Here is a 26,731-nt window from a genome sequence, read left to right as displayed (position 1 = left end):
CCCTTCAAAAGTTCAAATTCATCATGTGAGGTGGGAAATGCTCCAGTGGAAAGTGAAATTAAACCCCTGTTTAAACCAAAGTAGTTTCTGGATTTGGTCATTAGAGATCTAGTATGCAAAGCATACATAAATACTGCCAATTCATTTGAAAATAAATTTGTGAGAAGACAGAATTGTAATGTTTTCTAAAAATAATTTCCATTAGGGAATTGCAACTAGTTTTATTTTTTGAAGTATTGAATTGAGACATGAAAACATTGACTCAAGCAGCACTGATTGAAGTGTTTGTCTAAACTGGAAGGGTGGTCATGTTATATACTTGACAATGGACCTGAAAATTCGTTTTGTTAAGGAAGTTACAGCATGTCTCCAACGCGAGTCAGTACAAATAACACTACCTGGGGATCGCTGGACTTAGGGATGCTGCAGCACAGATTAGACTGAGCAAACACCCAAGCTGTTTCTGCTGCCAAGGTCATTCCCAAACATAAAACTGACTTAAAACATAGGAATTGAGAGAAAGCAGACTTACTTTTTAAAGATCTGAGATTATGAGATATCACTAACAAGCTCTTCCATTACTCCTTCTTACTACAGTTTAACACAGAGATTAACTTTGAAATCACCTGACACTGGTATTGCTCAGCTCTGTCCCTGTGACTTCAAATCCTCTGGCTGATATCATGGCTGGTGTTGAAAGCCCCAAACACCTCCAGCCTAACCTTCATAAGACCTTCTGACTTCACCTGATACTGTCTTGAAGTAATTTGACTTCTCTTCTGTTTCTTGTTATTGTAAAATATTTCACAGTTTTCCTTTTCTTTTACAGTGCTTAGAAATCATCCCAACCAATTCAAGTCAGAATTAGCTGAAAGAAGCTGACAGATTTCATTCTGTAACTAAGAAACTGACAAATCAGACCCACTACTGGAAGCAGCACTTTGCTGCCAGGTGTCCTTCCTACATGCTGTGAGTTCCACCTGCAGCCCAGCTCACAGGAAAAACTGGTCAGGGCAAACACCTCTTACCAGGGAAGTTCTGAAAAAAATCATTTTCAAAAATGAGTGTCGGGAGATTGATGTTCCTACTCTGTCTTTGCTCCTGTAGTGCACTATCTCCATTTCCAGTGGCACATTTCCACACTGTCCTGACCATCCCATTTTACCCCACAGGTCACACCTGTGTAGACCCTATCCCTCACAGTGTGTAAGGGCCCTTTGCTCCATGCTGGTCCCTTGCTGGCAAGGTTAGAAACGGCAGTTGAGAGCACTCAGCTGATCATCTTTAAGGCTCAACCCTTTTTATTATTCTCCCAAACCTCATCAATAAACAGACTTTGTTTTCCTACCCTTTATTCAATTGTTGTTCAGCCTGCAATATCACATTCAGAACAGTATTTGTTTTGGTTTAAACCAAAGAGCACTACACTGCCATTTCCTTTTCAGGCCAATACAGATTAAACCAGCCTTGCCCAGTTATTTTAGAAGATTATTCTAAAAGCAGAGGCTGCTAAAAGCTGGTGGTCTCTTCTAGTCAGCACTTTAACTGCTTTCAGGCATTTTTCTCTCATCAAAGGAGTGCTCTGAAGGGTGACTTTTCATCCATGCAATTCAGCAGGGAGGTGAAGCCTTCCTTCCACATCCACGGGCTGGCTGCATTAGGAGGACAGCAGCAAAGCCACCTCACTCAGCTTGTACACAGAGCCAGAAACATGAAGATGCTGCTCAGAGCTGCTTCTTTTGTCTTTTTACATCTGAAACCAACTTGGATCCAACACAACTGCAGTCTCCTCCCTCCCTCTGCAGCGCAAAATCATCAGTTCCTGCTGTGTGCTTAGTGCCACTGTGCACTGAAACACATCAATTTGGTATCAGAACAGGAACTCAACGGCATCCATGCAAATGAAACGTGGTGTGTAAGTGCTGTCATTAGTGATCTCCTGGGAGGCCCTCTGCAACAACTACAGACTGCGAGTCCAACCTTTTGCCGGCGTGAAATTCCTTCCTTAGGTATTTAAGTATTTCATAAAAATTTAAGAAACTATGATATATCCAGAAGAAGTGTGCTGCCATCTAAGATTACTTCTCTACGTTCTTTAAGCCTAAAGCCTGTGAATAACAACATGCTGGCACCCTAAATGCCTCATTATGCTCCTCAGGTCACACCTCAACACTCGGCACCCTACCCAATGGCTGCAGCCTAAGAGAACTGGGAACACCTGATATCACTGGGGTCGTGATTTCCACGGTAATTCTCCCTGCTCATCCATGTCCTAGTGAATATTTATGCACAAGACTTCAGGTCTAAATCAAGTAACTAGAAAAAACTTAAAGTAATATTGCAATCAGTAAAATATAGTGCTCAAAAATATATGTTCTTTGTTAATTAAAAAGTCTGTCTGCTAACCCTGAATTCTTTCAGAGATACTCTGAGGAGAGGATCCAGGCAAGTTCTGTACACAGTGGACACATGAGTGCAAACAACTGACAACATGGACATGTAGCAGACAAGACAATTACAGTTTGCCAATTTACCTGGAAGTGGAATAGGCATGCCAGGAAGGGGGACACGAAATGGAGGTACCATTACTGGTGGAAAAGCAGGAATTGCTGCAGTTGGTTGAGGTACTGCATGAGGAACTGCAGGAGGCAATGTCTGTGGGACTGGCTGGGGTACAGTCTGCACAGGTGTAGCAGAAGGAGCAGAGGTTGAAACACTGACTGATGGTGTGGCAACTGAAACACCCGAACTCGGGGTCTGGTCTTGTGTGGTAGGTGCTGATAAAAAAACACAAAGAACACCTTGTATCTTAGACACTGCAATATACTGCTGCAAACATACTGGCGCTCTGTTTCCCGGTACACAGCAGGAATGCTCAGATATAACCAGCAGGAAGACGCTCCTGGACAAAAAATACTTTGCCTTCTCTGGAACATTAAATATTCACAAAGAAAGTCAATTTCCAATTTCAATTTGTCCCATTCTTTACACGTAACATGTCTCTAAGGCAGAAGCAGGTCTGTATTAAAGGACAAACACAGGCTGAAATGAGGTTCTATTCTGTTCACAGAAACAGAACATTACATTATTGCCAAGTTTCCAATGGCAACAGGCTGTCCTTGTGTTACACAGGTTCTGCTTTTAACAGCAGCACCACGTGCATGACAGCAGTCTGCCTTAAACTGTGCTGGGCTGTGCCCCCAGAGCAGGAAAATATCAATAAAAATCTGTAAATAAGCAAGGAAAAGGAAAATACTTTTCAAGAGCTGCAAGAACTTTCTTAGTCTTCAGTGCCTCCCAGCAGGAAAACACAGAACTGGCATTCAGTTCTATAATCCTTGCAGCATGACTGGTTTCAATTTCAAATTGTTTTAATTGGGAGCAAACAGTCTCACAGCACAGGCCAACAGGAACTTGAGACAAGTCTGCTTAAACTTGTAAACTCGCTCTGTAAGATTTGGTGCAGAAGTGAAGGGAAAAAGAAAAAAAAATAAAGACACCACACCAATTTACAGCCATATTGCAATGGGCACACTGTGCATTTTCTATTACTACCAGAAACATTCCAAACAACATCCCAGTATAAGCATATTTAAATAAAGATTTTTGATCTTTTGATAAGCGTTTCAGAAAGGGTGAAAGCTCTTAGCAGTGCCTAACATTTAGGGAAACAGAGCAGACAGTCAGTATGTGATTTGTAAGACCTAGGTCAAATCAGTACAAGGCAAGAATGAAGCTCAGCCAGAAGTCTCAGGGCTTTTTTTACAGGCCAAGTCTAAGAGTTATAAAATAATTTTAAATTATAAAATTTCATCACCTAGGCACAGACACCAACAGTAACAGTTCTTGAAAGCAAAGACAAAGTTTAGCAGATAGAATAGGCAGAAGTGGAACAGATTGTCAGCATTCAACATTAGGAAATTCAGCCTCAGAGAAGGTGCATAAAGTGCTGCTCCCAAAGCACGACCAGCTCTCCCCAGCCTGCCACTGGGTCAGCAGCTGACCCTGACCTCCCACCTGACTCGTTACTCAGCACAACAATTAGAGCAGACCATAGCTCAACACAGCCAATTAACACCATCCTGAGTTACCCTTCAAATTAAACAAAAGCCCTAAAATGCTTTGAGCAATACAAGTCCTCTGCTGCTCTAGTGACGCGTCCTCCCTGCAGCCCTAATGAAAGCAGAATTGAAGGGTTACCTAAATTTGACTCCCTTTTACACACAGATTCTGAAGTTCAGGTTAAATGGTGAGTTCAGCTGACTCGTCTCGCCTGCTACAGGAAAAAGATGAATTCCAGAGAATGCAGCTCTACCCCACAGCAGGAGCTGAACAGTTCACCTCCTGCACACTCTCTGGCCTGGCTCAGTGCAGCTGCAATGCCCAACGACCAGTGCCAGACTCCTGCTCAGCACCAGTGCTGTCTGTCTGCAGCCCTGCAGGCAGGACAGGACACTCTCTGAGCAGCTCCTGCCCTGCACACCTCGCTCTGGGCACAGGGACTGACCTCGCTCACTGTCTGCTGCTGACACACTCACAGCAAACACAGCCACGGTACTTAACACACACCTCTGTCCACTGAGGCACCTGGGCAGCACACACGTGCCAAAGGGCAGCGCAAACCACGTGGTGTGTGCACAGCCATGCATTTATGGGCATGCTGCATCAATTCAGTCCCCTTCCCTTACTTGGAAAACCCCAACAAGCAAAGGCTCAGTCCATGGAAGCAGCAGTAATCTCCAGACCATCATTCAAAGGTCACAAATGAACAAAAATGGCTCCAAGGACTTTTCTTTTTCCTCTTTGTGGAACTCTAGAAAATAGGAACTGAGAAGGCTTAGGCAGAAGAGTAATGCTCATAAAAGCAATACAACAAATAAACTCTCTTCTGCAATCAACCAATGTTCACAGAGCTGCAGCTCTGAGACCCGACCTGCAGGAACAGATGCCATGGAGAAAACAAGGAAATTGCTACAGCTAAACTCCTGCCTCAGATCAACACTTCTTGCGAAACACTTCTAAAAACAATTCAGCTCTATCTACAGTCAAAAGGAAATAATGTGTAATAGCTCTGAGATGATGTGATAACAGCAGAAGAAAAATATACAAAGACCTGAAGAATTCTTTGAGACTGGGGAGAAAAAAGTTTGCATGCAAAGTTCTTCTGGACTAAGCACTGTACTTTAAATTCACACTCCATGCTGAAACAACTTTGTCCTGAATACCCATGCTTTGCTGCAGCAATCCCCCATGCAGCAACCCCCCACCTGCTCCCACCACCGCGAGGCCGAGACACCCCCAGGCACTCACTGGAGTTGGTCTGGGACACCGAGGTGGCCGTGGTGGTGGTGGAGGTGGTGGAGGACTGCGTGCTGGAGGAGGTGGATGGAGAGGCTGCAGATGCAGGGCTGCTGGTGGTGGGGGTGGAGGCCCCCACGGCCTGGGCCTGGGCCGCCAGCATGGGCGTCAGCTCTGCCTGCTGGATGACCTTGACCCCGTCCGGCTTGCTCCACGCCGACTCGCGCGTGCGGGCGTTGTAGAAGTACACCTGGGGAGAGCAGCCTGTCACCCACGGCCCGCTGGGCAGCACCCAGGGCGCCCCAGCCAGCGTGCCAGGCCCGCAGCACGGCACCCAGCTCACCTTCCCGTCCGGAGTTTTGTTCTCTACCCAGATCTCCTCAGCTGGGGGCATTGCTGGTGTTCCCGGCGCAGAGACCGGCGGCATTCCTGGAGGGAACATCATACCAGGAGGTGGTGGCATGCTACCCATGGGAGGAGGCATAAATGGTGGTCTCTAAAGGCATATAATAACAATAATGATGATAATGATAACAACAAGGTAGCATCAAGCAGTTTTCCTTTCTTAGAGAACCAGCACGCACTACACCAACAGCACGGAGAGCTGTGCCAGGCTTGGAGGCTTCTCTAACAACCCAGTGCTTCCAGCCCAGGGAACGTGCTTCCTGCCACCCCCCCACCCATGGCAGAACAGCTGGAGCCGTCTCTTCTGAGACACAAACATCCAGGCACCTAAAAAAGGTGGCATGAACACAAATGTGGTTGAGCCCAAAAGCTCTCTCCTGAAAAGGAGAAAATATTTCAATGGAAGGAAGAGAAAGAATGGAAAAGCTGTTCCCAAATAGCTGCTGCTCCGACATGGCCCTCTGTGAACCAAAATACCCCAGAAACCCAATGACCCTCCCAGGAAAGACATGTCAAAAAAACCTAAATTACAAGTAAGCATCCAGTTTGTCAGTACAGCTGAGCAGTGGGCTTAATTAAAATCCATTACACGCCTATATTTCCCACTAACTAAAATTCTAACTAGTGCCAATAAAAAAAAGATGAAATTACATGATTGCATGATGGAAATCCTGACCTGTCCTGCACACGGCTACTGGAAGCCTGAACACCTGTTTGTAATTCAAAGTACATTCAGTTCTTTCATTTTACTTATTTACTTGACTGTTTGAAATTCCCTATGTGCAGCAAGTACAGCGAACCCTCCCCTGTAAAAACAGATGACAGAGCTCACCGAGTTCTCCAGCTCACTCTGCAAACACCTACAGCTGCTCCAACTGTCCCCACCACTGCAGCTGTGGGTGCCACCCCGAGCCCTGGCGCTGGGACACCCAGGGCTCCCCGTGCCACACGGAGGGGGTGGCTCGGTGACAAGCTGCACAGAGGGGCCCTGAGCTGTCCCCCTGCACCCACAGCTGCAGCTGCACCCCTGGCAGCTGCCACGTCCTTGGCCTCTGTTGGGAGCTGCCCTGAGAGCCAACTTTCTGCCCTATTTTAAACTGCTCCCTAAATCCACATACCAAACTAGTAACAATTATTTGCATTAAATACTACTGAAAAAGGAAGCCAAGAGTGCATGGATGGCATTCTACACAAACAAAAAAAGCCCTCAACTCAACTGCAGCCTGCATGCTCTCCCTTGTTCCTCCCCAACAGCTCCTGCACCTGCTTCACCATGAGCTTCCTCTTTCTTGCTCTTACAACCTGTGTGAAGATTCCAGTGAGAAGAAGCCCACTTTCCACCTGCTGCAGCTCCTTTCCCCAGTCTGGGAGTAAAACCACGTGGGCATTCAGTGCCAGGTGTGCAGCCAGGGTCCCAGCACACCCTGAGCCCAGCTCCCCCCAGTGTGACCACCCTTCAGCATCACATCCCTGCAGGGAGAGCAGCCCAGCCCTCAGCGTGGAGCAGAGCACAGTGCAGCCCAGCCCTCAGCGTGGAGCAGAGCACAGTGCAGCCCAGCCCTCAGCGTGGAGCAGAGCACAGTGCAGCCCAGCCCTCAGCGTGGAGCACAGCACAGTGCAGCCCAGCCCTCAGCGTGGAGCAGAGCACAGTGCAGCCCAGCCCAGCCAGCCACAGCTGCTGCTGCTGCGGAGCTGCAGAGCTCGCAGCCTGCCTGACAGCTGGGAGCAGCAGCCCGCCCCGCGTGGAAATCAAACACAGCAGACAGCCACAGCCAGGCCTGGGCTCCCCAGCAGCTCTGGCTGGTTCTTCAAACTGCAGCTGCAAACAGAGATTGAATCCCCAGCAGCACGTGGTGCCATCCAGCTCAGCCTGCCCAGTCACGCTGCCCCAATGGGAAGGCACCCCACAAAGCAAGCAAACAGCACCAGGCAACTAAAACAACCCATTTCTCATTCACAAGGCACTGTCCCTTGCTCAGGCCTCAGAAAATCAGACACGAGACCCTAAAGCATCCATCAGTTTAGCAGCAGAGGAGCTGAGCAGAAGCTGCATTTGCACACTACACCTGAGCCCTGTGTTCCCATCTTGCCTTGCTGTTTCCTTCACCCATTTCAATGTCCATTCTCATACTATTTCCACACAACCACAGAACACGTTGGAAAAGACCTCCCAGCCCATCGAGTCCAACCTGTGCCCAATCCCCACCTTGTCACCCGGCCCAGAGCACAGAGAGCCACATCCCCCTGTTCCCTGGGGACTCCAGCATCACCCTGAGCCTCCCTTTGTCCAGGCTGAGCCCCCTAGATCCCTCAGCTGCTCTCATCAGACCTGTGCTCTGGACTCTCCACCAGCCTCACTGCCCTTCTCTGGACACGCTCCAGACCTCCCTGTCCTTCCTGAAACTGAGGGGCCCAGAGCTGGACACTTCCAGGAGTGAAAACAAACCGAAGATCCCTAAATCCCACTTAACCCAGGAGAATTGCTTACCTGTAGGTGTGGAGGCCCCATGGGCGGGGGGATCCCCCCCGGCGGCGGCATCGGGGGCATGCTGGGGTCGAAGGGGGGCCGGCCGAAGGGGGGCCGGGGGGGCGGAGGAGGGCCCCGCATCATCCCGAAGGGCGGGGGCGGCCGCAGGAGGGGCGGGGGGCCCCGCAGCACCGCGCTGGGCGGCGGCGCGGGGCCGCGGAACCGCAGCGCCTGCTGCTGAGCCATCCTGGGGAGAGAGGCACACAGGAGCACGGGTCACTGCCGAGCAGAGCCGGGAAAAGCCCCGCCAGCACCGGCAGCGTGCGCAGAGCATGCCGCCTGGCTGCGGGTAAAGTCAACTGTGCAACTATTTCAAGATGCTCTCCTGCTGCACAATTCAAGCTATTTGCCCTCCCTGTGCGTTTCTCCTCATGGAAATGGATACCCAGAGCTGGGATGGGGCACGCACAAATTGGGAAGCGCATCCTCCTTTATCTGCCAGAGCTCCCCGAGCACGACCCGGTGCTCCGGATCCGCGTCCCGAGCCTGCAGCCGGCCGTGCCCGGCGGTGCCGGCTCTGCGGCACCTGCGGCTGCCGGTGGCCCTGGCAGGGGGGACCCGCGGCACGGCCTGGCCCGAGATGAGGCGCCCGGCCCTCCGCACGGGCTCTCGGAAAGCCCTGGGCCTCCAGGAGCGGGCAGAGCCGCCTCAGAGGCGCCTCGGAGCGGCCCCGGAGCGGCTCCGGGACAGCTCCACCCGCCCCGAGAGCACCGCGATACCACGGGCGCATGAGCGCCCAGACGGGAGAAACCGAAGGTTATGAGGCGGTGCGCCACAGCAGACACGCTCTGTGCGCGCCCCGCCGGCACCCGCCCGGGAGCGGCCCGGCCCGCCGAGCGGGAACAGGGCCCGTCCCGCCGCACGCGGCGCGGGAATGGGGGCGGGAGAACTCCCGCCGGCCCGGCCCGCCACGCCCGGCGCCGCCCGGCGGAGCAGCCCCGGCGGGCGCGGCGCGCGTACCGGAGGTCGGTGCCGAAGCGCTCGCCCGCTGCCGCCGCCGCCTCCCCGTCGCCGCCGCCGCCCCGCTCCGCCATGGCCGCCACCGTCGCGCGCACCCGCCCCGCCCCGCGCGGGACCCGCCGCGTTCCATTGGCCACCGCGCCCGCCCGTCAGCGCGCGCAGGGCCGAGCCCGCTCCGCCATTGGCCGCCGCGCCCGCCGGCTTTGAATGGGGGGAGCCGGGCGCGCCGCGATTGGCCCGCGCCGCTCGCGCCCGGGGTCACGTGAGGCGCGACCCGGGGAGGGAACCGGAAGTGACTCGCGCCGTAGAGGGAAGAGGAGGAGCAGCGACCAATCAGCGGTCGGAACCACGCGCGCCAATCACAACCCGCAGCCGGCGGCGCGCGCCCCCCCCGAAACCAAATAGGGACTGTCCCGCCCCGTGACGTCACGGGGCACGCAGCCAATGAGCGATCCTGGAGAGGGGAGCCCGGCGGCCGCTAGGGGGCGCTGTGCGCACGGGGGGCTCCGGGGGAGCCGGGGGGCTCTGGGGGGCTCTGTGGGTCTGGGGGGCTCCGGGGGTCTCTGGGAGTCCGGGGGATCCGGGGCACCTGGGGGGCTTTGGGGTTCGGGGGGCGCCGAGGGACCCAGGGGGCTCGGGGGTTCCGGGGGATGCGGGGTGTTCGGGGGGTCCCGGGGTTCCGGGGAACCCGGCGGGCTCTGTGGGTCTGGGGAGGCTGGGGGGCTCCGAGGGATGTGGAGAAGCTGGGGGGCTCCGAGGGATGCGGGGGGTCTGTGGATCCGGGGCTCCGCGGGGTCTCGGGGGTCCGGGGGGCTCGAGGGACGCGGGTCTCGGCCCCGTGCGGGGCCCCGCTGTGGCGGGGCGGGACCCCCCTGCCGCGGTGGGCCAGGGCCCGCAGCCCCAGCAGCGGCGGCTGCGCTGCCCGGGGAGCCCGGCTGGCGGAACGGGACGGAGAACGGGGCAGCGCGGCGGGCACCGCCGGCCCTGTGCCGGGGCCGTGACCCGCACGGAGAGCAGAGCGGCGCCTCCCGGGGGCGCTGGCAGCGGCACCGGCATGCCCGGGTCCCGGGGAGCCGCGCGGTGCCGGCACCGGGAGCGTGTGGCGCGGATGCACACCCGGCTCTGCTGGGCGGCCGCGGTGCCAAGGAGCCCCGGCGGCCGAGGGCAGGGCCCTGTTCCCGGGACACGGCCCGGTGCGGCCGCCCGCCAGGCTTTCCGTCCCCAGCTGGGGCCGGGATCCCGCATTTCCCGTGCCTCTCCTGCTCGCAATAAAACGATCTGTCTGTCTTTCCTAGCATCGTGACAACGAGGAATTGCTAGGGGGCCCTTGGCGGTGCTGAGCCACAGAGATTGCTGCACCCGCTGAGTTTCTGCGGGGTTTGATTCACGTGTTCTGCTTGAGGTCGCTGCCGCGGTGAGGATCGGGGACAGGTCAGCGGGCGCCGGGGCTCCCCGGAGCCTGTGTGCCCTGCCCCGTGCCCAGGTGCCGCTGCCCGAGGCCCGGGGACCCCGCTCTGCCAGGGCGGGGGATGCCGCCGGGTGTCCCTCCCGCCCGTCCCCGCCGCATCCCCCTCACCAGCACTCTCTGATCCAGGCTTTAAAACCGGTTTTGCCCACGAGTGCTCCAATCCCCCGCGCACAGTGGGGCTGCCTGTCTTCACGCGTCTTTCATCCTCTTTTATCTCCCCGCTCCCGGTTGTCTCCATGTTTTATTGATGCGAGCGAGCAGGCGGGAGCAGCTGCAGGGCCCAGGTTCGGGGGGGCTGGAGCTGCTGCTGCACGCCAGCCCCCTCACCTTTGTGCTCCCAAAACACTCCAGTCAGGGATGCTCAGGCGGCAGCTCCTTCAGGAGCAGTTAGTACCGGTGAGCTGCAAGACACGAGTCATTTTGACGAAGCTGCTGGCAGCTCCTGTGCTGCAGGACGTGGCTCTCGGCAGCAGTACAATTTACTGTGATTGAAACGCACTTCCCTGGGTTTCATTGAAACCAAGAATTCCTGTGGCTCAGCTCGCTGCTGGCCTGGACCCCTCTGTTGTAATACGACACAAAAAGACGACACGGACACTGCTGCTCTCCAGGTGAACAAAAAAGAGGGACCTTTATCTTCTGACTCCAACATTTATAGTTTTCCAAAAGTGACAGTGGATTGGAGGGTGACAGTGCCACCTCTCCAATGACACTGGACAGACCAAGAGTCCATCAATTCTCTCCTCCTCCACGAAAGAATGCAAAACATAAGTTGTTTACAGAACTGTGTGTGAGAAGGTTTGTTACAAGAACGCAAACATCAGAAGGCTTAGCAAAGTCTTAAAAAAATCAGGGTGACACCCCTCCCTGACCCCCAGCGGGCTCTGGGGCGCGGTGTGAGGGGACTGGGCAGCGGGCTCTGTTCATCCCCTCGGGAAGCCGTGGCCCTGCTCCCGGAGCTGGGAGGATGCTGCTGGCCATGCTCCTCGGGGAGCTGTGGGGCTGTGGCAAGCACTGGAGCCAGGGGACACCTCTCCAGGGAGCCCACAGCCCTGGAGCTAGTGGATCTGCTGATGGCATTCTGCAGAGGGAATGGCTGTGGGTGCAGCGGGGACCCAGGTTTCCAGAGAGGTCTGCAGCTGGGAGCCCTGGCAGCCCTGGTTCCCCTGTCTGTCCTGCAGTGCCCCCAGAGCCGCTGCTCCTGGCTGGGAAGCTGCTGGCTGAGCTGTGCCAGATACCAGCCCGGAGCTGCTGGGCTGCTGTCACTGCTGCTGCTGCTGCTGCCCCAGAAATTGTTCCCAGGGAGGTTTTAAACTGGGAACCTTCTCAGGTATTTGGATCTCAGTAGTTTTCAAAAGGCTGTTTGTGGCACGGTCTGACTTCTCTGCCAGGCACATGGGAAGGGGTCCTGAAACCCCACGGTTGTGGGTGTTCCCTCTCCAACCTGCCCATGTCGTTGTGTTTTCTTGGGCCAAGGTGAGTGGCCTTCCTCATCCTCCCTGCGGCTCTGTGCCACGTTCTGGTTTCAGCACCAGGGTTCCCTCTGGCTCAGCGTGGCAGCCCCGAGCTGCCGGGGGCTCCCGGTGCTGGGACCGGCCCCTGCCATGGAGCTGCAGCAGCCGTGGGCTTGTGTCGTCCCGGAGATGCCAACATCCTGCCATTCTTTTTTATTTTTCTCAGATTTCAGGTTGAAGTGTGATGACAATTTAGAAATTTTGCCCTGGGCTGTCTGCAGGGCCTCTGGGCTGCTGCGGTGCCAGCATCTGCCGGGGAGAGCCCCAGATCCCGTGCTGGGGGCAGCAGTCGGGGGAGGCTCCTGCTGGCACGGGGTGCTCCTGCTTTCCCAGCCCTCCTCAGCCCCGGGGTTCCCTGCTGAAGCTGGGGCTGAAGCCGTGGGGAGTGCCCCCTTTCCTGCAGCCGTGGGGACCTTGGGGGCATGGCTGCTGTGCCCCTGCTTGGCCCTGGGGCTGGGCCCGTTCTGAGGCCACGTGAGGCATCACCTGGGCACTGTGGGGAGCAGGTGGGGCTGGGCATTACTGAAATTGAGCAGGGCACCTCCCTGTCTGTGGGCACGGCACAGCACGGCTCGGTTTGCTGCACCCAGGCTCTGGGCACGGAGCTCCCCGCTCTGGTCCCAGGCTTGCCCTGTCTTTAGATGAAAACATCCCATTTTTCTCTGCATATGGAGCCTGCAGATTCCCTCCCACGCGGGGAAAGGGGGTGCAGGCTCAGCCATGGTCAGAGCAGCAGACGGGCGGGAGCTCTGGGAGGTGCCCGAGTCAGCCAGAGCAGGGTTAGCCCAAACGAGCTGGCGGGAGGTGATGGCTGGGAAGAGCCCAGCGGGGCAGAGCCCAGCCCGGCTGCCGGCAGCACATCGCCTCTTGCAGCTCCTTGGCCAGCGGGAGCAGTGCCACTGGCCCTGCGAGTCCTCTGAAAGCATCGGGGTCCCGTGAGTGCATCAGCCCCGGCAGCGCTGGGAGCGGGCCCTGGCCAGGAGGGCTCGGCCACTCCCCGAGATTCTGGGAGCATCCAGGGAAAGTTCTGCTGTCTGAAACCAGCCGCAGAGCTGACACTAATAGAAAAGGACCACTGAAAAGCTGTGTGATATTCTGCTCTGCTCCCGGTCCCTCTCTCCCTCTGTTGCTGCTGGCATTTTATGAAATATTGATGCGCCTGGGCGCTGCCGCTCTCCCGCGTTCTCCGCGCCGCTGCCGCCGCCGCGCCGGCCCGGGCACGGGCTGTGGGACGGGACCCGGGACGGGACACGGGACAGGACACGGGACGGGACACGGGACGGGCTGAGAGCCGGGTCCCACGGCGGAACCGAGCCGCTCGGTCCCGCGGCTGGGGCGCAGGCTGTGGCTCTTGGCCGGAGCAGGCAGGGGCTTCCCACGGGCTTGGAGATGCCGGGCTCGCTTCCCTTCTCATGCCAGGCTCTTCTCCGGCCCCTGACCACGAGTTCTGGTCCCCCCCAAGAGCCCTCCTCCAGCCCGTCCTGCCGCGGGTTTCTGCCCCGGCTGCCGGAGCTCCGGAGCCCGCGGCTCTCCCGGTGCGGCACGGGCTGGCCGGGCTCCCCGGAGCCGCTCCGGCGTTCCCGCACGGCAGGGCAGGCTGAGGGGACAGCCGGGCTCCGTGTGCCCTCCCCGGGGACGCGCGGGGTTTGTGCTGGCCGCGCGTGGCAGCGCGACAGGGACAGGACATCATCCCCGGGGCTGCGAGCGCCCCTCCTGCCCCGAGGCCCCGGCGCGCTCCGCTCGGGGCTCCGGCTTCATGGGGCTCGGGGCAGCCGCGGGCTCCCGGCGGGGCCAGGGGCGCTCTCGCGGGGCCCGGGGGCCCTGGCCGGGGCTCCGAGCGGCTCCAGAGGGCTGCTCCGACCCGCGCTGCCCGCGGCTGGGGTGACCCGGAGACAAACCCTCCCCAGGCCCCAGCTCTGCTGTCCTGTCTCAGGAACCGCATCGGTGTGAAATCCCGGGCTGCCTCATCTCGGGGCCGGTTCGCTCAGGTTTCCTCGGCGGGGGCTAATGTGTTTTCCATGTTAACGGGCCTGCACGTGGCGTCCAACCTGACTGCAGCGCGGAGCCGCCGGCAGCGCACGAGTGGCACACACGGCCCGCTGGCAGGGGACAGGCTGCGTGCGCCACCAAGCCGCTCCTGCGGCGGCTTTTGCCTGGGCTGACCCCAAATTTACAGTGCTTCAGGTTTCCTCATTAAAGGAGGAAGCAAACTACTTTTCCCACAGAAATGTTTCCCAAGGAAAACATTTGCTCTGTCCAAAATATTCCAGGCGCCTTCGTTGCCCCTCCCCTGACCCCTGCTAAAGAAACTGCTCAGAAAAAGCACAAAATCTCTCTTTGAAAAGACCAACATTGAGAAGGTTATTAATTTTTTGTAAATATTTCTTTATGTCTCCAGACGAGGGTTATTTTGGGTTTTGAGGAATTTCAGCCTGTTGGCAGCATCAGAATTTGGCCAAACCATCCCTCTGGTGCCCCCTTGGAGCCAGCTCCAGCTCCATCCAATCTGAAATTGCTGCAGAGTTGCAATCCTTTTCCAGCCAAGGGACCCACCCTTGTTCCCTGCTCAGAAGCTCCATCCCCAAACCTCCTGCCTGTCCCATCCCAGGGGAGCCAGGGCTCCGTGTCAGCCCCAGATCCTCAGTGTGTTTTGTTCCTGCTGGCAGGGACTGTCAGCTGTGGGGAGCTGCGGGGGGTCATGGGGGGCTCTGGGGGGCTGAGGGAGTTGTGGGGGGCTGAGGGGAGCTCTGGACATGCTGCACACAATACTCGAGGCTCTGTAAAAGAGGGGTGAGCACAGGATGCCCAGCTGAACCTTCCTTAGCTCTGCATCACACGGAGGTCTTGAAAATGCAATCCCTCTCCCCAGATAGTATTCTGATTTTTGCTGTGTTTATCCTCTGGCTCCATGTTTGTGTTTCTGTGGTGTGGATTGCAGTATTTGGGTGGGCTCCATGCGGAGTTGTGGCTCTTGGTGGAGCCTGGAGGGTACATCTCCCTGCAGCAGCCCCCGTGCTGCCCCTTGGCCCTGCCAGGTGGGCACCTGGGGGAGGATTTGTCCCCCATGCCACAGCCCCTGCCCCCAGTGACATCCCCAGGGCCTCAGGATCTGGTGTCAGGCTCTCCTGGGGTGGCCAAGGGCCCTGGTAAGCCAACAGATGTTTTAGACACACCAGCCCCTGGAGGAGGAAAACCCAGATTTCCCTGCCTGCCCCTCTGCCCTGCATCTCTCTCCACTCCAGCTCATGCGAGTTTAAAAGCAAGTAAATGCTGCAGGTGTGATTCCCCTGCCACCCACTCCCTGCTCCGTTTGCTCCTGCAATGAGAAGCTCAGCTCGCCCGCGGGGCAGGAGCATCCGCTCCCAGCACAAGGATACGGGGAGCTGCACCGGGGTGATTCCACTGAACCCAGAAACCTCCCCACTCTAGACAGGGACTGAGTTACTCACTTGCCTGGCCGGGCTCTGAGTGCTGAGCTCTGGTGGGAGGTGGTGCCTGGCTCCCCTCCCAGCTCGCCTGCTGGCAGTCCAGAGTAAATGGACAGAGGTTTCCCTCCTCCAAAATGGACAGAGGTTTCACTCCTCCAGAATGGACAGAGGTTTCACTCCTCCAGAATGGACAGAGGTTTCACTCCTCCAAAATGGACAGAGGTTTCACTCCTCCAAAATGGACAGAGGTTTCACTCCTCCAGAATCTCAGACGGTGACCCACACAGCTGGGGCAGCGTGGCCGGGGAGGCAGTGCCGGGGCTGTGCTGCTGCTCTCTCACCCCAGAGTGCCAGCTCTCCCAGCTCTCCCAGCTCTCCCAGCTCTCCCAGCTCTCCCAGCTCTCCCAGCTCTCCCAGCCCAGGCCGTGGGCACCACAGCTCCCAGCCCAGGGCCCGGAGCAAAGCCGGGCAGCAGCAGGAACCACTGTCCTGAGGAGCGCTTTCCATCTCCAACTGAATGCGTCTCCTTGGGAGGACAAAGGTCCTTGAAAACTCAGGAGAAGGGAAACACTGAGGGCAGAACGTGGGAAGGAAAGGGGGACTGGAGGTTTGGAATTTTGCAGCTGAAAGCCAGTTTCCTCTGGGAAAGCAGCGTGGCCCCAGCTCCAGCTGCCCTTGCCAGTGGCCACTTCTCAGACCTTCTGGAGCCATCATGAGCATGGGCTCGGCTCTACACCAAGCCAGGACCCTCAGCAGCTCCTGCCACTGCCACAGGACATTGGTGGCTGATGGGGACGTGCACACACCCACTCACAGGTGTGCACACACCCACTCACACACCCCCACACACGCTCCTGCCCGGCCATCTGCTATCCCCACCTGCCCCACAGCACCTGCTGCCTCGCTCCCGAGCCCCCCAAGCCCCTGAGCCCTCTCTCCTCTCTCCCTCCTCCTCCTCCTCACACATGCTTTTGTACATCTAGGAGCTCCCCCCGGCCCCCTCGTGTTATCAGATGTGCTGCTATTGATTTCCTCCCTGCATTTGTTTTTGTTATTCATTATTAATGGGATCATTTTTCCATCCTTTGTGCATGAAGGCAAATTTTGTGTAAAAATCAATTGAGTGAGCAGCGCCAATGGCTTGTTTGGTTTTCTGTGCTTTCATCTCCTGTGCACAGGTCCCGGGAGACAGAGAGCAGGATATTAAGGAACAAGCATGGAATGGGGAAAAAATAATAAATCAATTGTTAGTGGTTCAGAAACCATAGACAGGGAGTTTGCCTGCTGAGTGTCTCACACGTGTACTGGGTATTTCCTACTTCAGCAGGTTTCCCTTTCCCCTTTATCTGGGCTGCCACTGAAAGGGAATTCCCTTCCTCAGCAAATTTCACCTGCATTTTTGATGTTACCTGGGGTAGATGGGTTTGTGCGTGGGGTGTGTTCTGAAGAATCAAGTGCCCCAGGTGGATCCCACAGACCTACTGCCCAGCACGAGGAGCCCCAGCCCCAAGAAAACTGTGAGCCCAGATCCCCAGGCACCTGAGAGAGAGATGGGGCAGCAGGGAGCGGGGGGGCTGTGATGTGGGGGCAGCTTCTCACAAACTGGGAATGCCGAGCACTGGCTCCATCCTGCCTCCCATCGCCCGCTGCAGACGCTTACTGCCTCCGGGGCGCTGCTGAGGGAAAACGCGGGCAGCTTCTTTGTGCATCTTCAGCATTAAACACCGCTTCCGAACTCCGCCGAGGCTGAGAGAAGCTCAGCCCCGGCTCCAGGAAGATTCGGCGAGCTTACTGTATCCTGTGGGTTCACCCCAGAGCCCTGCCGGGAGAAAGGAGCCGGGAGGGAGGGGGCGTGAGTTAAAAGGTCAAGGGGCTTGAGGTGTCCCTGGTGAGCCTCGTGGGGGTGAGGAGGAGCTCAGAGGAGCTGCTTTGCGGGACAGAGGCTGCGGGTTTGGGAAAGTTCGTTTGAGATTTGTTTTACATCTGTCGGGCGCTCTCCAGAGCTGTGCAAAAGGGACAAACGCGGAAACGTCCGAACGCGCGGAGCCAGGCAGCGCAAGAGCAGCCACAGAAGCAGCGGCGATCCCTTTGCCGTTGTAGGAACAAGCCCGGTCCGATCTCCCTTCTGCAGCTCTGCAGGGACACAGGTGGCGGCCGCGGAGCCGTGAGGGTGTTCTGCACGGCCGGCTCGGAGCGGGGGCTCGGCGGGGCTCAGGCTGGGTTTAACCCGAGCCGGGGAGGACGCTGACCCCGTCCCAGAGCAGCGCTAGCGGTTATTTCTGCTGCAGCACGAAAGACGCGAGGCTGCGGTGCCCCGCGGCAGCGCTGGGATCCGGGCTGCGTCTCCATCCCCGCGCCAGGAAAGGCTCCCGGCCCCGTGCCCGCATCTCCATCCCCGCGCCAGGAAAGGCTCCCGGCCCCGTGCCCGCTCCTCCGGCGCCCCGACGGCCGCGGGGCCAGTCCCCAGCCCGAGCAAGGCGGGGGCAGCTCCCAGAGACACGGGAACGAGGGAAGAGACAAAAACACATCGTGCCTGCAAAAACACGGCCCTGGAATCCGCGGCTGCGGCGGAAGGTGCCGTCGGAGCTGCCTTCCCTATAGTGCAGAAGGCAATTGATATGGCGTGGCCGTTATTCTGAATTTTCAGAGCCCGCAATATAATGTAATGGCATAAGGGCATTTTTTGTTAAAGGACATTTGACTGGGGAAAAATCACTGAGGATGATTGGGAAAACGCGGAGCTGCCTTCCCTATAGTGCAGAAGGCAATTGATATGGCGTGGCCGTTATTCTGAATTTTCAGAGCCCGCAATATAATGTAATGGCATAAGGGCATTTTTTGTTAAAGGACATTTGACTGGGGAAAAATCACTGAGGATGATTGGGAAAACGCGGTGCGAGGAAGAGTTACCCGCGAGGAAAAGGTGAATTCGTGAGATCGTTTCCTGACGGGGGAGGAGGATGAGACCCAGTTCTCAAGTTCGACGTTTGTCACTCATTGAAATGCTAAAGTGGAATATCCAGAGGAGGCTCACGCTTCGAACATTAATCTTTAATCGTTAAGATGCTTCTGGGAATCGCAAGTAAAAGCCCTTTCCCCCTCCTGAACACATTCAGAAACGAACCCGGCATCGTTTTTGGCGGGGGATGTTTCCGTTTCCCGGGGCCGGTGGCGGCGCGGGGCCCGGCGGGGCCCGGCCCGGTCCCGCGTCCCGGGGCGTCGCCGCGCTGCGGGGCGCTTGTTGAGGGTGCGATTGCTCTTGCAGCTTATTTCGGGCGTTCCCGTCGGCGCTGCGGCGCGGGGCGGCGAGGAACGACACGTCCCGGCGGGTTGAAAAATAAAGCTTTATTCGGGAGCGGGGCGCGGGGCTCGCTGGCCGCGGCGGGCCGGGGCGGGACGGCGGCCGCGGGGGGAGCGGCTCTGCCCGGGGCGCGCCCCGGAGGCCTCGCCCGCCGCCAGAGCAGCTCGGGGACCCGCGGAATGCCGGCCGCGCCGCCCCGCTCCCCGGCTCCGCGCCCCGCCGGGCTTCTGTCCCGGGATGGCTCCGCGGGGCGGGCCGGGCCGGGCCGGGCCGGGCCGGGCCGGGCGCGCTCAGGGCGGTCCATCCCATCCTCTCCCGTCCCCTCCCGTCCCGTCCCGTCCCGTCCCCGGGGCCGCGCCGTCAGTGCACCGCCGAGTACTTCATGCGCTTCTGCTTCTGGCGCTGGTTGCAGAACCAGACGCGCACCACGTTCTTCTTGAGGTCCAGCTTCTCGGCGATGGCCGCGATCTTCTCGGCCGAGGGCCGAGGCTGCAGAGCGAAGTACGCCTCCAGCGAGCGCCGCTCGGGCGCGGCGATCGAGGTCCGCCGGCGCTTGCGCTCGGCGCCGGGCGGCGGCTCGGGGCCGGCGGGGCGGGCGCGCCGGGCGGCCTCGGCGCCCTCCAGCCAGGCCTGGAGCACCGGCCGCAGCGCCGTCATGTTGTTGTGCGACAGCGTCAGCGACTCGAAGCGGCAGATCGTGCTCTGGCTGAGCGAGCCCACGCCCGGCAGCTTCAGCGCCGCCAGCGCCGCCCCCACGTCGGCCTGGGTGACCCCCAGCCGCACCCGGCGCTGCTTGAAGCGCTCGGCGAACGCCTCCAGCTCCCGCGGGTCCGCGGCGGGCGCGGGAGCCCCCGGGGCGCCCACGGGCACGGGCAGGGGTCCCGCGGCGGCGGCGGGCAGCGGCGGCGGCGGCAACGGGGCGGGCAGCGCGGGGGGCTCGGCCAGCCCCGCCACGGCCAGCGACGGCGACAGGTGCTCCAGCAGGTCGCCGCCGTCCAGCGCCGGGTGCGGGAGCGGGTGCGGGTGGGCGGCGAGGGCGGCGGGGTGCGGGAGGGCGGCGGCGGCGCAGGGGACGCCGCTCATGGCGTGGAAGGCGGCGTCCGGCTTGAAGTGAGGGTGGAGGTGGTGGCCCTTGGCGTGGGGGGCGATGTCCGCGGCCGCCAGCGCCTCGGCGCGGGCCAGCAGGCTCTCATCGAAGCTCCCGAATATATTGCCCTGCAGCTGCGAGCAAGAGCGCGCATGGCGAGGTCAGTGGGGAATTCTGTCATCTCCGCCTGAAAAACCGGCCCCGGCACCGCGGGTCCTCCCCGGAGCTCAGGTCATAAAAATTAATAGGAAGACAGCGGCCCCGCTCCGCACGGCGCGGGTCGGGGCGGGCGCGGGGGGGCGCGGAGCCGCGACGCGCGATGCTGCTGCCGACATGAAAAAAACATTAACGCGGTGCCTGTCAGAAAATGCGCCTCAGAGCGGGAATTGCGCTGCATCCACGTACCTGCGGGGCCGGGAGGCAAACTCTGCGCATCGCCTCGCTGCCGGCGAGGCTGGGGAACTTGGGCTCCTGGAGGGCGGCGGGCACGGCGAAGGGCTGCTTGGCGTCCATGGCCATCATGCCGGCGTGGCCCGCGGGCGGCGGGCCCCGGGCACGGGCGCGGGGCTGTGTCTGCCCTGGGCACTGCCCGAGCCGGTGTGCGGGGGCAGAGCTCCGCCGGCGCCCGCCCCGCCCGCGCTCCCTCGCTCATCTTACACGGGCCGCGCACGCGTGATGCGCCCCGGCGGCACCGGGGGGCGCGGGCGGAGACCCCCGGGGCCCCGGGGCCGCCCTCAGCCCCGCTCGGGGCCGGCTGCCGCCCGGGCCGGGAGCCGCCCGCAGCCCCCGGGCCGCTCCCGCTGGATCCCGCTCTTCCTCGGCCGGCAGCCCCGGGGGAGCAGCGGGCGTTTGTCCGTGGGCAAACCCGCGGGCTGCCGTTCGGAGCAGAGGGGCCGCGCTCCTCACAGCCACCCCCGGGAAAGCGGCTCTGGAGTCGGCATTGTTCCACGGCTGAGCGGCCCTTTCCTTTTCCTCTCCCAGTCTTCACACGTCTTCAGACATGACCGTACTTTGAGGCACCAGAGACGCAAATACTTTGCAATATTCGAAGTTCTTAAGCAAAAATAAAACCTTCTCCGAGATTTAAAGTTTCCAAGTCTTTTAAGCCTCGGTAAATACGGACCAGGAGACGAAGGAGCTGCAGTCTGGTTTCTGACAAACGCGCTGACTCTGATCGCGGGCACAGAAAAGAAGCGGTGCTGCTGTGGTGGGACGGGTTCCTTTGGGAGCACGCACCGAGCCCAGATCGCAGGATCAAGGACGGGGTCGGGCTGGAAGGGGCTCCCACGCGGGTCGGCCCGGCCGTGCGGGAGCGGCGGGGCGGGGGCTCAGCACCGCGGACAGCGCCGGCGGCGGAGCGCTGCTGCTCCCGGGGCCCCGCTCCTGCTCCCGGGGCCCCGCTCCTGCTCCCGGGATGCTCCTGCTCCCGGGGTCCCGCTCTCCCCGACCTCTCCTCGCTCCCGCCCCGCTCCATCCCGCCCGGGTCGCGCCGCCAGGCCGGGGCGAGGGGCCGGGCCGGGCCGGGCCGGGCCGGGCCAGCAGCTCCCTCCCACCGGGGGGAACCGGCGCGTTGTGGCGGAGCTGCCTGCCCTGATTTATGATAAAACATTTAAAGGAAATCATTTATATTTCAGAGGCCCTAAATAGCTGCATGAAAGTTTTATCTGAAGTGGCACCGCTTTAAAGGCGGCCCTGCTTGCTGGAAGTAATTAATAGAGGGATAAATTTCAGGCCTTTGTTTTGTTTTGGTTTTAACCCCCCCTTTATTTAGGGCTGCCTGTTAACTGCAGTACACAAGGAGATGCGGAGGGCGGATGCAGAGCCCGGCTAGCCCTGCTCGGCAGAGCCGATCCCTGGCCCCGGCTCCGGGGGTGCTCGCACAAGGCTGGCAGCTTTTCCCGTCTCTCTGCTGTTGCTTCATTCTCTCCAAGTGAGGAGAAGCTGCCGGGGCCCGCACGCTCCTTCTGCCGGTCCCGCTGTCGCTGCCGCCCCTGTGGCATCACCTGCGCCGCCGCAGCGCCGGGCTCGGGGCCGCTGTCACAGCTTCGGGGGTCGCTGTCCCAGCCCATCCCGGGACAGCTCTCCGGCCACCCGCCGCAAGCACGGTCCTCCCCTCCCCTCCCACGGGCGGCCGGGCTGGGCAGGGCAGCCGCTGGGCTCCCTTGAACGAATGCTGTAAAATATTGATGCTCTGGCCCTGCCTGCTGCCGTTACACCTTCCAGCCGGGGGAGAGCAGTCCGCAGGATAAACAACAGCGAGCTAAAGGAGCCCAGATGGTTTGCCATCAGAAACTGTCTGCAGACTCAGAGGTGTCACTGCAATAGATTTCAGAGATCAGTCACCTACTGGTAAATAATTAATGACATTTCTGGAAGGAAAAACCCAAACCCATACCCTGATGAAACATTGCTGGTGACTCATTGGAAATCTGAAGGCAAAAGTCAGATTAAAAGCATGTGCTGTTTCATCCTTTGTCACAGTTCATGGATTGTTATCAGTTTTCCTAATACATCAAAACATTCTGTTCTTATTTAGATTTTAATCCAAAGCTCATGGCAGAGTGGCACCAATAGGTTCTAGGTTTCATTGTATGAACTCCATGTAGTTTAAAAATTGCAGTACACGCTGACACGGGAGTGATGTCCTGTGAAAATTTGTGAAAGTTTCCAGGGAAGTTTGAAATAAAGCCATGAGTTATTTAATCCACAATTCGTGCTGGTACCCTCTCTGCCACGGGCTGGGGCAGCACGATGTGCCACAGCCACAAAGCTGACAGAGCTCACCTCTTTCAGCGTTCCTCAGCCGCTGTTCAGAGCAGCCACACGGTGCCCTGCACACCCGGCTCCTCTGGAGGGGGCTGCTGCAGGGTTTGCCTGTGAGGCAGCCAAAGCACACTCAGCTCCCACCGGAGCAGCTCCCTGCACCTTCACACACAGCACCTTCCCCCTTCTGCTGCTGTTTTGGGGGCTTTGCTCCCCTCCCCAGCTCGCCCCGGGGCCTGGCCAGCTCTCACTGTCGTGCCCTTGTGTTCATCTTCACTGCAGATCTGGAAAAGAAACCCTGCTTCCAGAGCCGAGTCAAGGCTATTGTGATAAAACAACTTCTGTTGCTGAAATGCAGCCAGTTACCAAAATCACAGAGCCAGGGGATGGCTGGGGTCGGAAGGGGTCATCCCTGGGCTCTGCTGACCCTCAGGAGGTTCCATGGGCCCACTGCCCGAGCTCATGGGCCTGCTCCATGTGGAGGAAGAGGACTGGAGCTGACTCTGGGAGGCTGCTCTGGAGCCTGAGCTTGCCCAGCACATTCCAGCACCCCACAGCTGGGAGCCATGCTGCACCCCGGGTGATGCACCCGTTCCACTGCACAATCTGATCGAGGAACTATCTCCAGTTACCCAGACAGTCAATTATTCATCAGCTAAATGGCAAAGCATCAATTACCTGGCCTGATTCTCTTATTCATTAAGGAGATTGAAGAACCCACCTTAACAGAGCAAAAAAAAAGTTGCTAAGTTACAGGAGCTGCCTGTCGCCAAGGCAGCGTCGGGCTCCAGGGGAAAGGGCTGGCCCTGAGATCTCCCCTGGGTCTGCACAGGGTCCTGCACAGGGTCCTGCAGAGCCCTTGCTTGTGTGGGGCCAGTTCCACTGCAGGTCTGGAAGAACGGCTGAGGGAGAGCAGCCCGAGGTCAGCCTGTGCCTCGCTGGAGCCACGGGGGCCTGGAGGGGAGTTTACAGAGCCTGGAGGGTCAAAGGAAGGGACCAGGGCAGGAGCCCCAGCACTCTGGGAAGTTTTAATACAGCTGGGGATGGGATGGAAAGTGCTTCAGAGAGCAGGGCTGCCAGGGCATCACTGCAAGGATGGGCTTCCTCTGCAGACTTGCAGGTCTGCACGGTGAGGGCACCCCCCACAAACCCTCCAGAGAGAGCTCCAGAGGGACTGAGCCCTGGGCCAAGTGCTGAACCTCCTTCCGAGCAGAAGGAAGGGGAAGCATCTGGGGTCTGTGCATTGCTTCAGATTAAGTTAGAAGTGCTTTCTCTCCTCTTCTATAATTGAAATCCAAGCAGAGCTTTGCTGGCTGCAGAGGGGCTCTCGTCAAGCAGAGCCTTGGGCGTGCCCGTGGCCTCGGGTGGTGGCACAGTGGCTCCAGGGGCTGGGCAGGTGCTCGTGGGTGTGAATCCCAGACCAACCCCCAAAAGCAGAGTGTTGTGGCCACATCAGAACACCAGAAGTGCTGAAGCTGTGCTGCAGCTCTGCAGCGCTGCATGACGGGGGCAGGACAAACAGCCCTGTCCTGCAGCAGCAGGTGGAACGTTCATCAACTTCGTTTTGAATTTTTCAGGAAGCAAGGTTTTGGTTTGAGATCCCAGGAAAACAGGTGGCCACTCTCTTGGGAGTGGCATCCTTTACTCACTTGTAGTGTACATGAATTATAGAATTTTTTACTTGTATCATTCACTGAAATTAAAATTGCAATAAAGGACACATCAGCCCTTGATCAGAACAAACTCTCCCCTTCCTGCCAGGGAGGATGGAGCAATGGGGCAGTGCTTTCCACAGGTGGAACAGAGCACTCAGCTGCCAGGCATCTGGTTATGTTTGCTCCTAATTCTAGAAGTACATCTAAATGCACCTAACAGGACTCTGCCACGAGAAGCTAATGAGGAACAAACGTTAATTATTCATGCCCTGAAACAGTAGGTCTCCTAATGTTTTTGCTAATCAACAAGTGAAACAGCTGCATCTTCTCAGGGCAGCCTTGGGGGGACAGAAGAGCAGCGCTGACGTGTTGGGGTGCCCCCAGAGTCTCACCCTCTAACCCGGTGGAGGGTGTTTGTTCCCCGCCCAGCAAAGGCGCCAGAGCTGTGGCAGCACGGGCGGATTGGCCCTGCAGCGCCCAGGAGCGGGGCCTCTGCCCCCCGAGCCCGCCCCGCAGCCGGGGCCGCGCCGGGCCGGGGCTGTCCCGGGGAGCAGCGGCGAGGCGCGGCTGCGGCCGGAGCCGGGCGAGCCCAGCCCGTGCACAGCCAGAGGCGGCTCCTCGGGGTGCCCGCAGCCGCAGCGGGGAGCGAGGGAGCCCCTCACTGCCCTGGCACCCAAACCAAAGCCAGGGGCAGCCGCAGGGATGGAAGCGTGTGTGACACCACGCCGTCACCGCGAGAGAGCTCACAGAGCGAGGTACGTGATGTTGAGTTGACTTCAAATAATTTTCACATGGATTACTAAAGGAATGTATAATTTATCAGTGTTTAAATAAATCACTGCCAGGAGTGCTTTAAGGTTGCCGGCGCAGGACGGGCTATAATTAACTCCGCGTCACGGAGCGGGGGCTGCTCCCGCCGCGGCACCCCCGGGCCCGGCCGGACGAGCTGCAGAAGGAATTCGGCTCCCGAAAAGGAGAGGAACCGCAGCAGAGCAGTCAAAGCCCTGGGCTGGGGGCGATGCCGGTGCCCCGCGGTCCGGGGCTGTCCCCAGGGTCCGGGGCTGTCCTCAGGGTCCGGGGCAGGGTCCGGGGCTGTCCCCAGGGTCCTGGCTGTCCCCAGGGTCCGGGGCAGGGCTCGGGCATCCCCCGGAGCTGCCCCGGCAGTGCCCGGCTCGGGCTCCCGGCTGAGCCCGGCTCCCGGGGAAAGTGATCCCGGTGGAAGCTCTTGTCCCCGACCACCCAGGGCTGGCACAGGGTCGCTGCTGGGGGACCGGCTGCGCTGACAGGGGGCACTGCTCCTGCTCCTACTGCTGCTGCTGCTCCTGCTGCTGCTGCTGCCGGGTCCCCCCTGGCCTCGGTCACTCGCCTCTACCCCGGCTGGAGGCTCCCGGTGGTGACAGCCCCTGTCACGGGCTCTGTTTGGGCTGAAGTCTCTTGATCTGGTAAAACATATTTTTGAGCTTCAAATCCAAGAGATGTTCTTGGCAAAAAATGTGTTTTCCAGATGCCATTAAAAAGTAGTGATGAATCCTGGATTTTCTGTGGGAAAAAGGGGAATTTCCAGGTGAAGGAGGCTCTTGGCAGCACGGCCCCAGGCCTCACCCCTCAGCCCTGCCTGCTCCCCGCAGCCAGCGCCCCGCAGGGATCAGCCTACCCGAGCCTACCACACAGCCGCTGGGAATTGTCTGTGGAACGATCCTGGCGAGACAGAAAGTGCTCTAGTTTAAGGATTTAGGTTTTGATCATCACAGTTGTAAGTCTGTCATGGAATGAAGTGGTGGAAGCGTATGAAAACCTCCAGAGAAACATCAGACAAACTCATTTTTCCCTTTTGAAAGCCCCTTGTATCAGTGATCTCATCAGTAAAGGCCCAGACATGTTACACAACCTGCTCCAGAGGACAGAACTGGGTCCCTGTTTCCAGAGACGAGTTAAAATTAGATTGTCACCTTTGGGAACCCTCTCTGCAAGTTAGTGCTGTATTCCATACAGCCTCGACTGAGACAACAAAGAGATTCTTGGCCTGACAATTGCACCAACACTGTACCTTCATGAGACTGTTCCTGCAGGCATTTGCTTCCTTCCAGGGGCTCCTGGCAGGATTGTGGCTGTGGGAGGAGCTGTCCCACCCTGCTGAACGCTGCTGCTGTGCTCAGGGAACTCTCAGATCACATTTGGGATGGCTGGGGGAAAAAATACATCCAAAGCCACACACAAATGCTCCTTCCTCCCAATTCCTCGTACACCCTTTTCCCATTAAAATGAATTTTAATTGTATGGGAAGCAGCGAGAGCTTGGGTCACTGAACCCTTCCTGCTCCACGTC

At 58.7% G+C, this 26,731-nt stretch overlaps 2 protein-coding genes across 6 annotated transcripts in view; both read right to left on the bottom strand.

Moving 5' to 3' along the window:
* TCERG1 (transcription elongation regulator 1) overlaps window positions 1–9,298 on the bottom strand; it is a 29,098-nt gene extending 19,800 nt beyond the window's left edge. For 3 of the 5 annotated variants that reach the window (XM_038149902.1, XM_038149904.1, XM_038149905.1), the window contains exons 1-5: window positions 9,191–9,298; window positions 8,192–8,417; window positions 5,642–5,794; window positions 5,311–5,548; window positions 2,535–2,777 (exon numbers count right to left, since the gene is read on the bottom strand). In XM_038149902.1, coding sequence (XP_038005830.1) covers window positions 2,535–2,777; window positions 5,311–5,548; window positions 5,642–5,794; window positions 8,192–8,417; window positions 9,191–9,264 — 934 coding nt within the window. In that variant the 5' untranslated portion in view covers window positions 9,265–9,298. The remainder of the gene's footprint in view (window positions 1–2,534; window positions 2,778–5,310; window positions 5,549–5,641; window positions 5,795–8,191; window positions 8,418–9,190) is intronic. The other 2 variants (XM_038149906.1, XM_038149907.1) reach the window with 1 other exon arrangement.
* A 9,956-nt stretch (window positions 9,299–19,254) lies between these two features.
* On the bottom strand, window positions 19,255–20,646 carry POU4F3 (POU class 4 homeobox 3). Its single transcript, XM_038150206.1, has 2 exons — window positions 20,394–20,646; window positions 19,255–20,122 (listed from the first exon to the last, which is right to left on the bottom strand). Exons 1-2 carry the CDS (start codon window positions 20,508–20,510, stop codon window positions 19,262–19,264), a joined length of 978 nt encoding a protein of 325 aa, XP_038006134.1. The 5' UTR covers window positions 20,511–20,646; the 3' UTR covers window positions 19,255–19,261.
* Window positions 20,647–26,731: the final 6,085 nt, after the last annotated feature.

The sequence above is a fragment of the Motacilla alba genome, chromosome 13 (assembly GCF_015832195.1).
Source record: "Motacilla alba alba isolate MOTALB_02 chromosome 13, Motacilla_alba_V1.0_pri, whole genome shotgun sequence".
Classification (NCBI taxonomy): Eukaryota; Metazoa; Chordata; class Aves; order Passeriformes; family Motacillidae; genus Motacilla; species Motacilla alba.
The sequence above is the reverse complement of the archived record's forward strand: the minus strand, read 5'-3'. Positions and strand labels throughout refer to the sequence as shown.

Coding starts and splice junctions, on each gene's coding strand:
- POU4F3 (XM_038150206.1), bottom strand. CDS start 20,510: ATGATGGCCATGGACGCCAAGCAGCCCTTCGCCGTGCCCGCCGCCCTC. Junction 20,123..20,393: donor TTTGCCTCCCGGCCCCGCAG/GTACGTGGATGC, acceptor TCTTGCTCGCAG/CTGCAGGGCAATATATTCGG.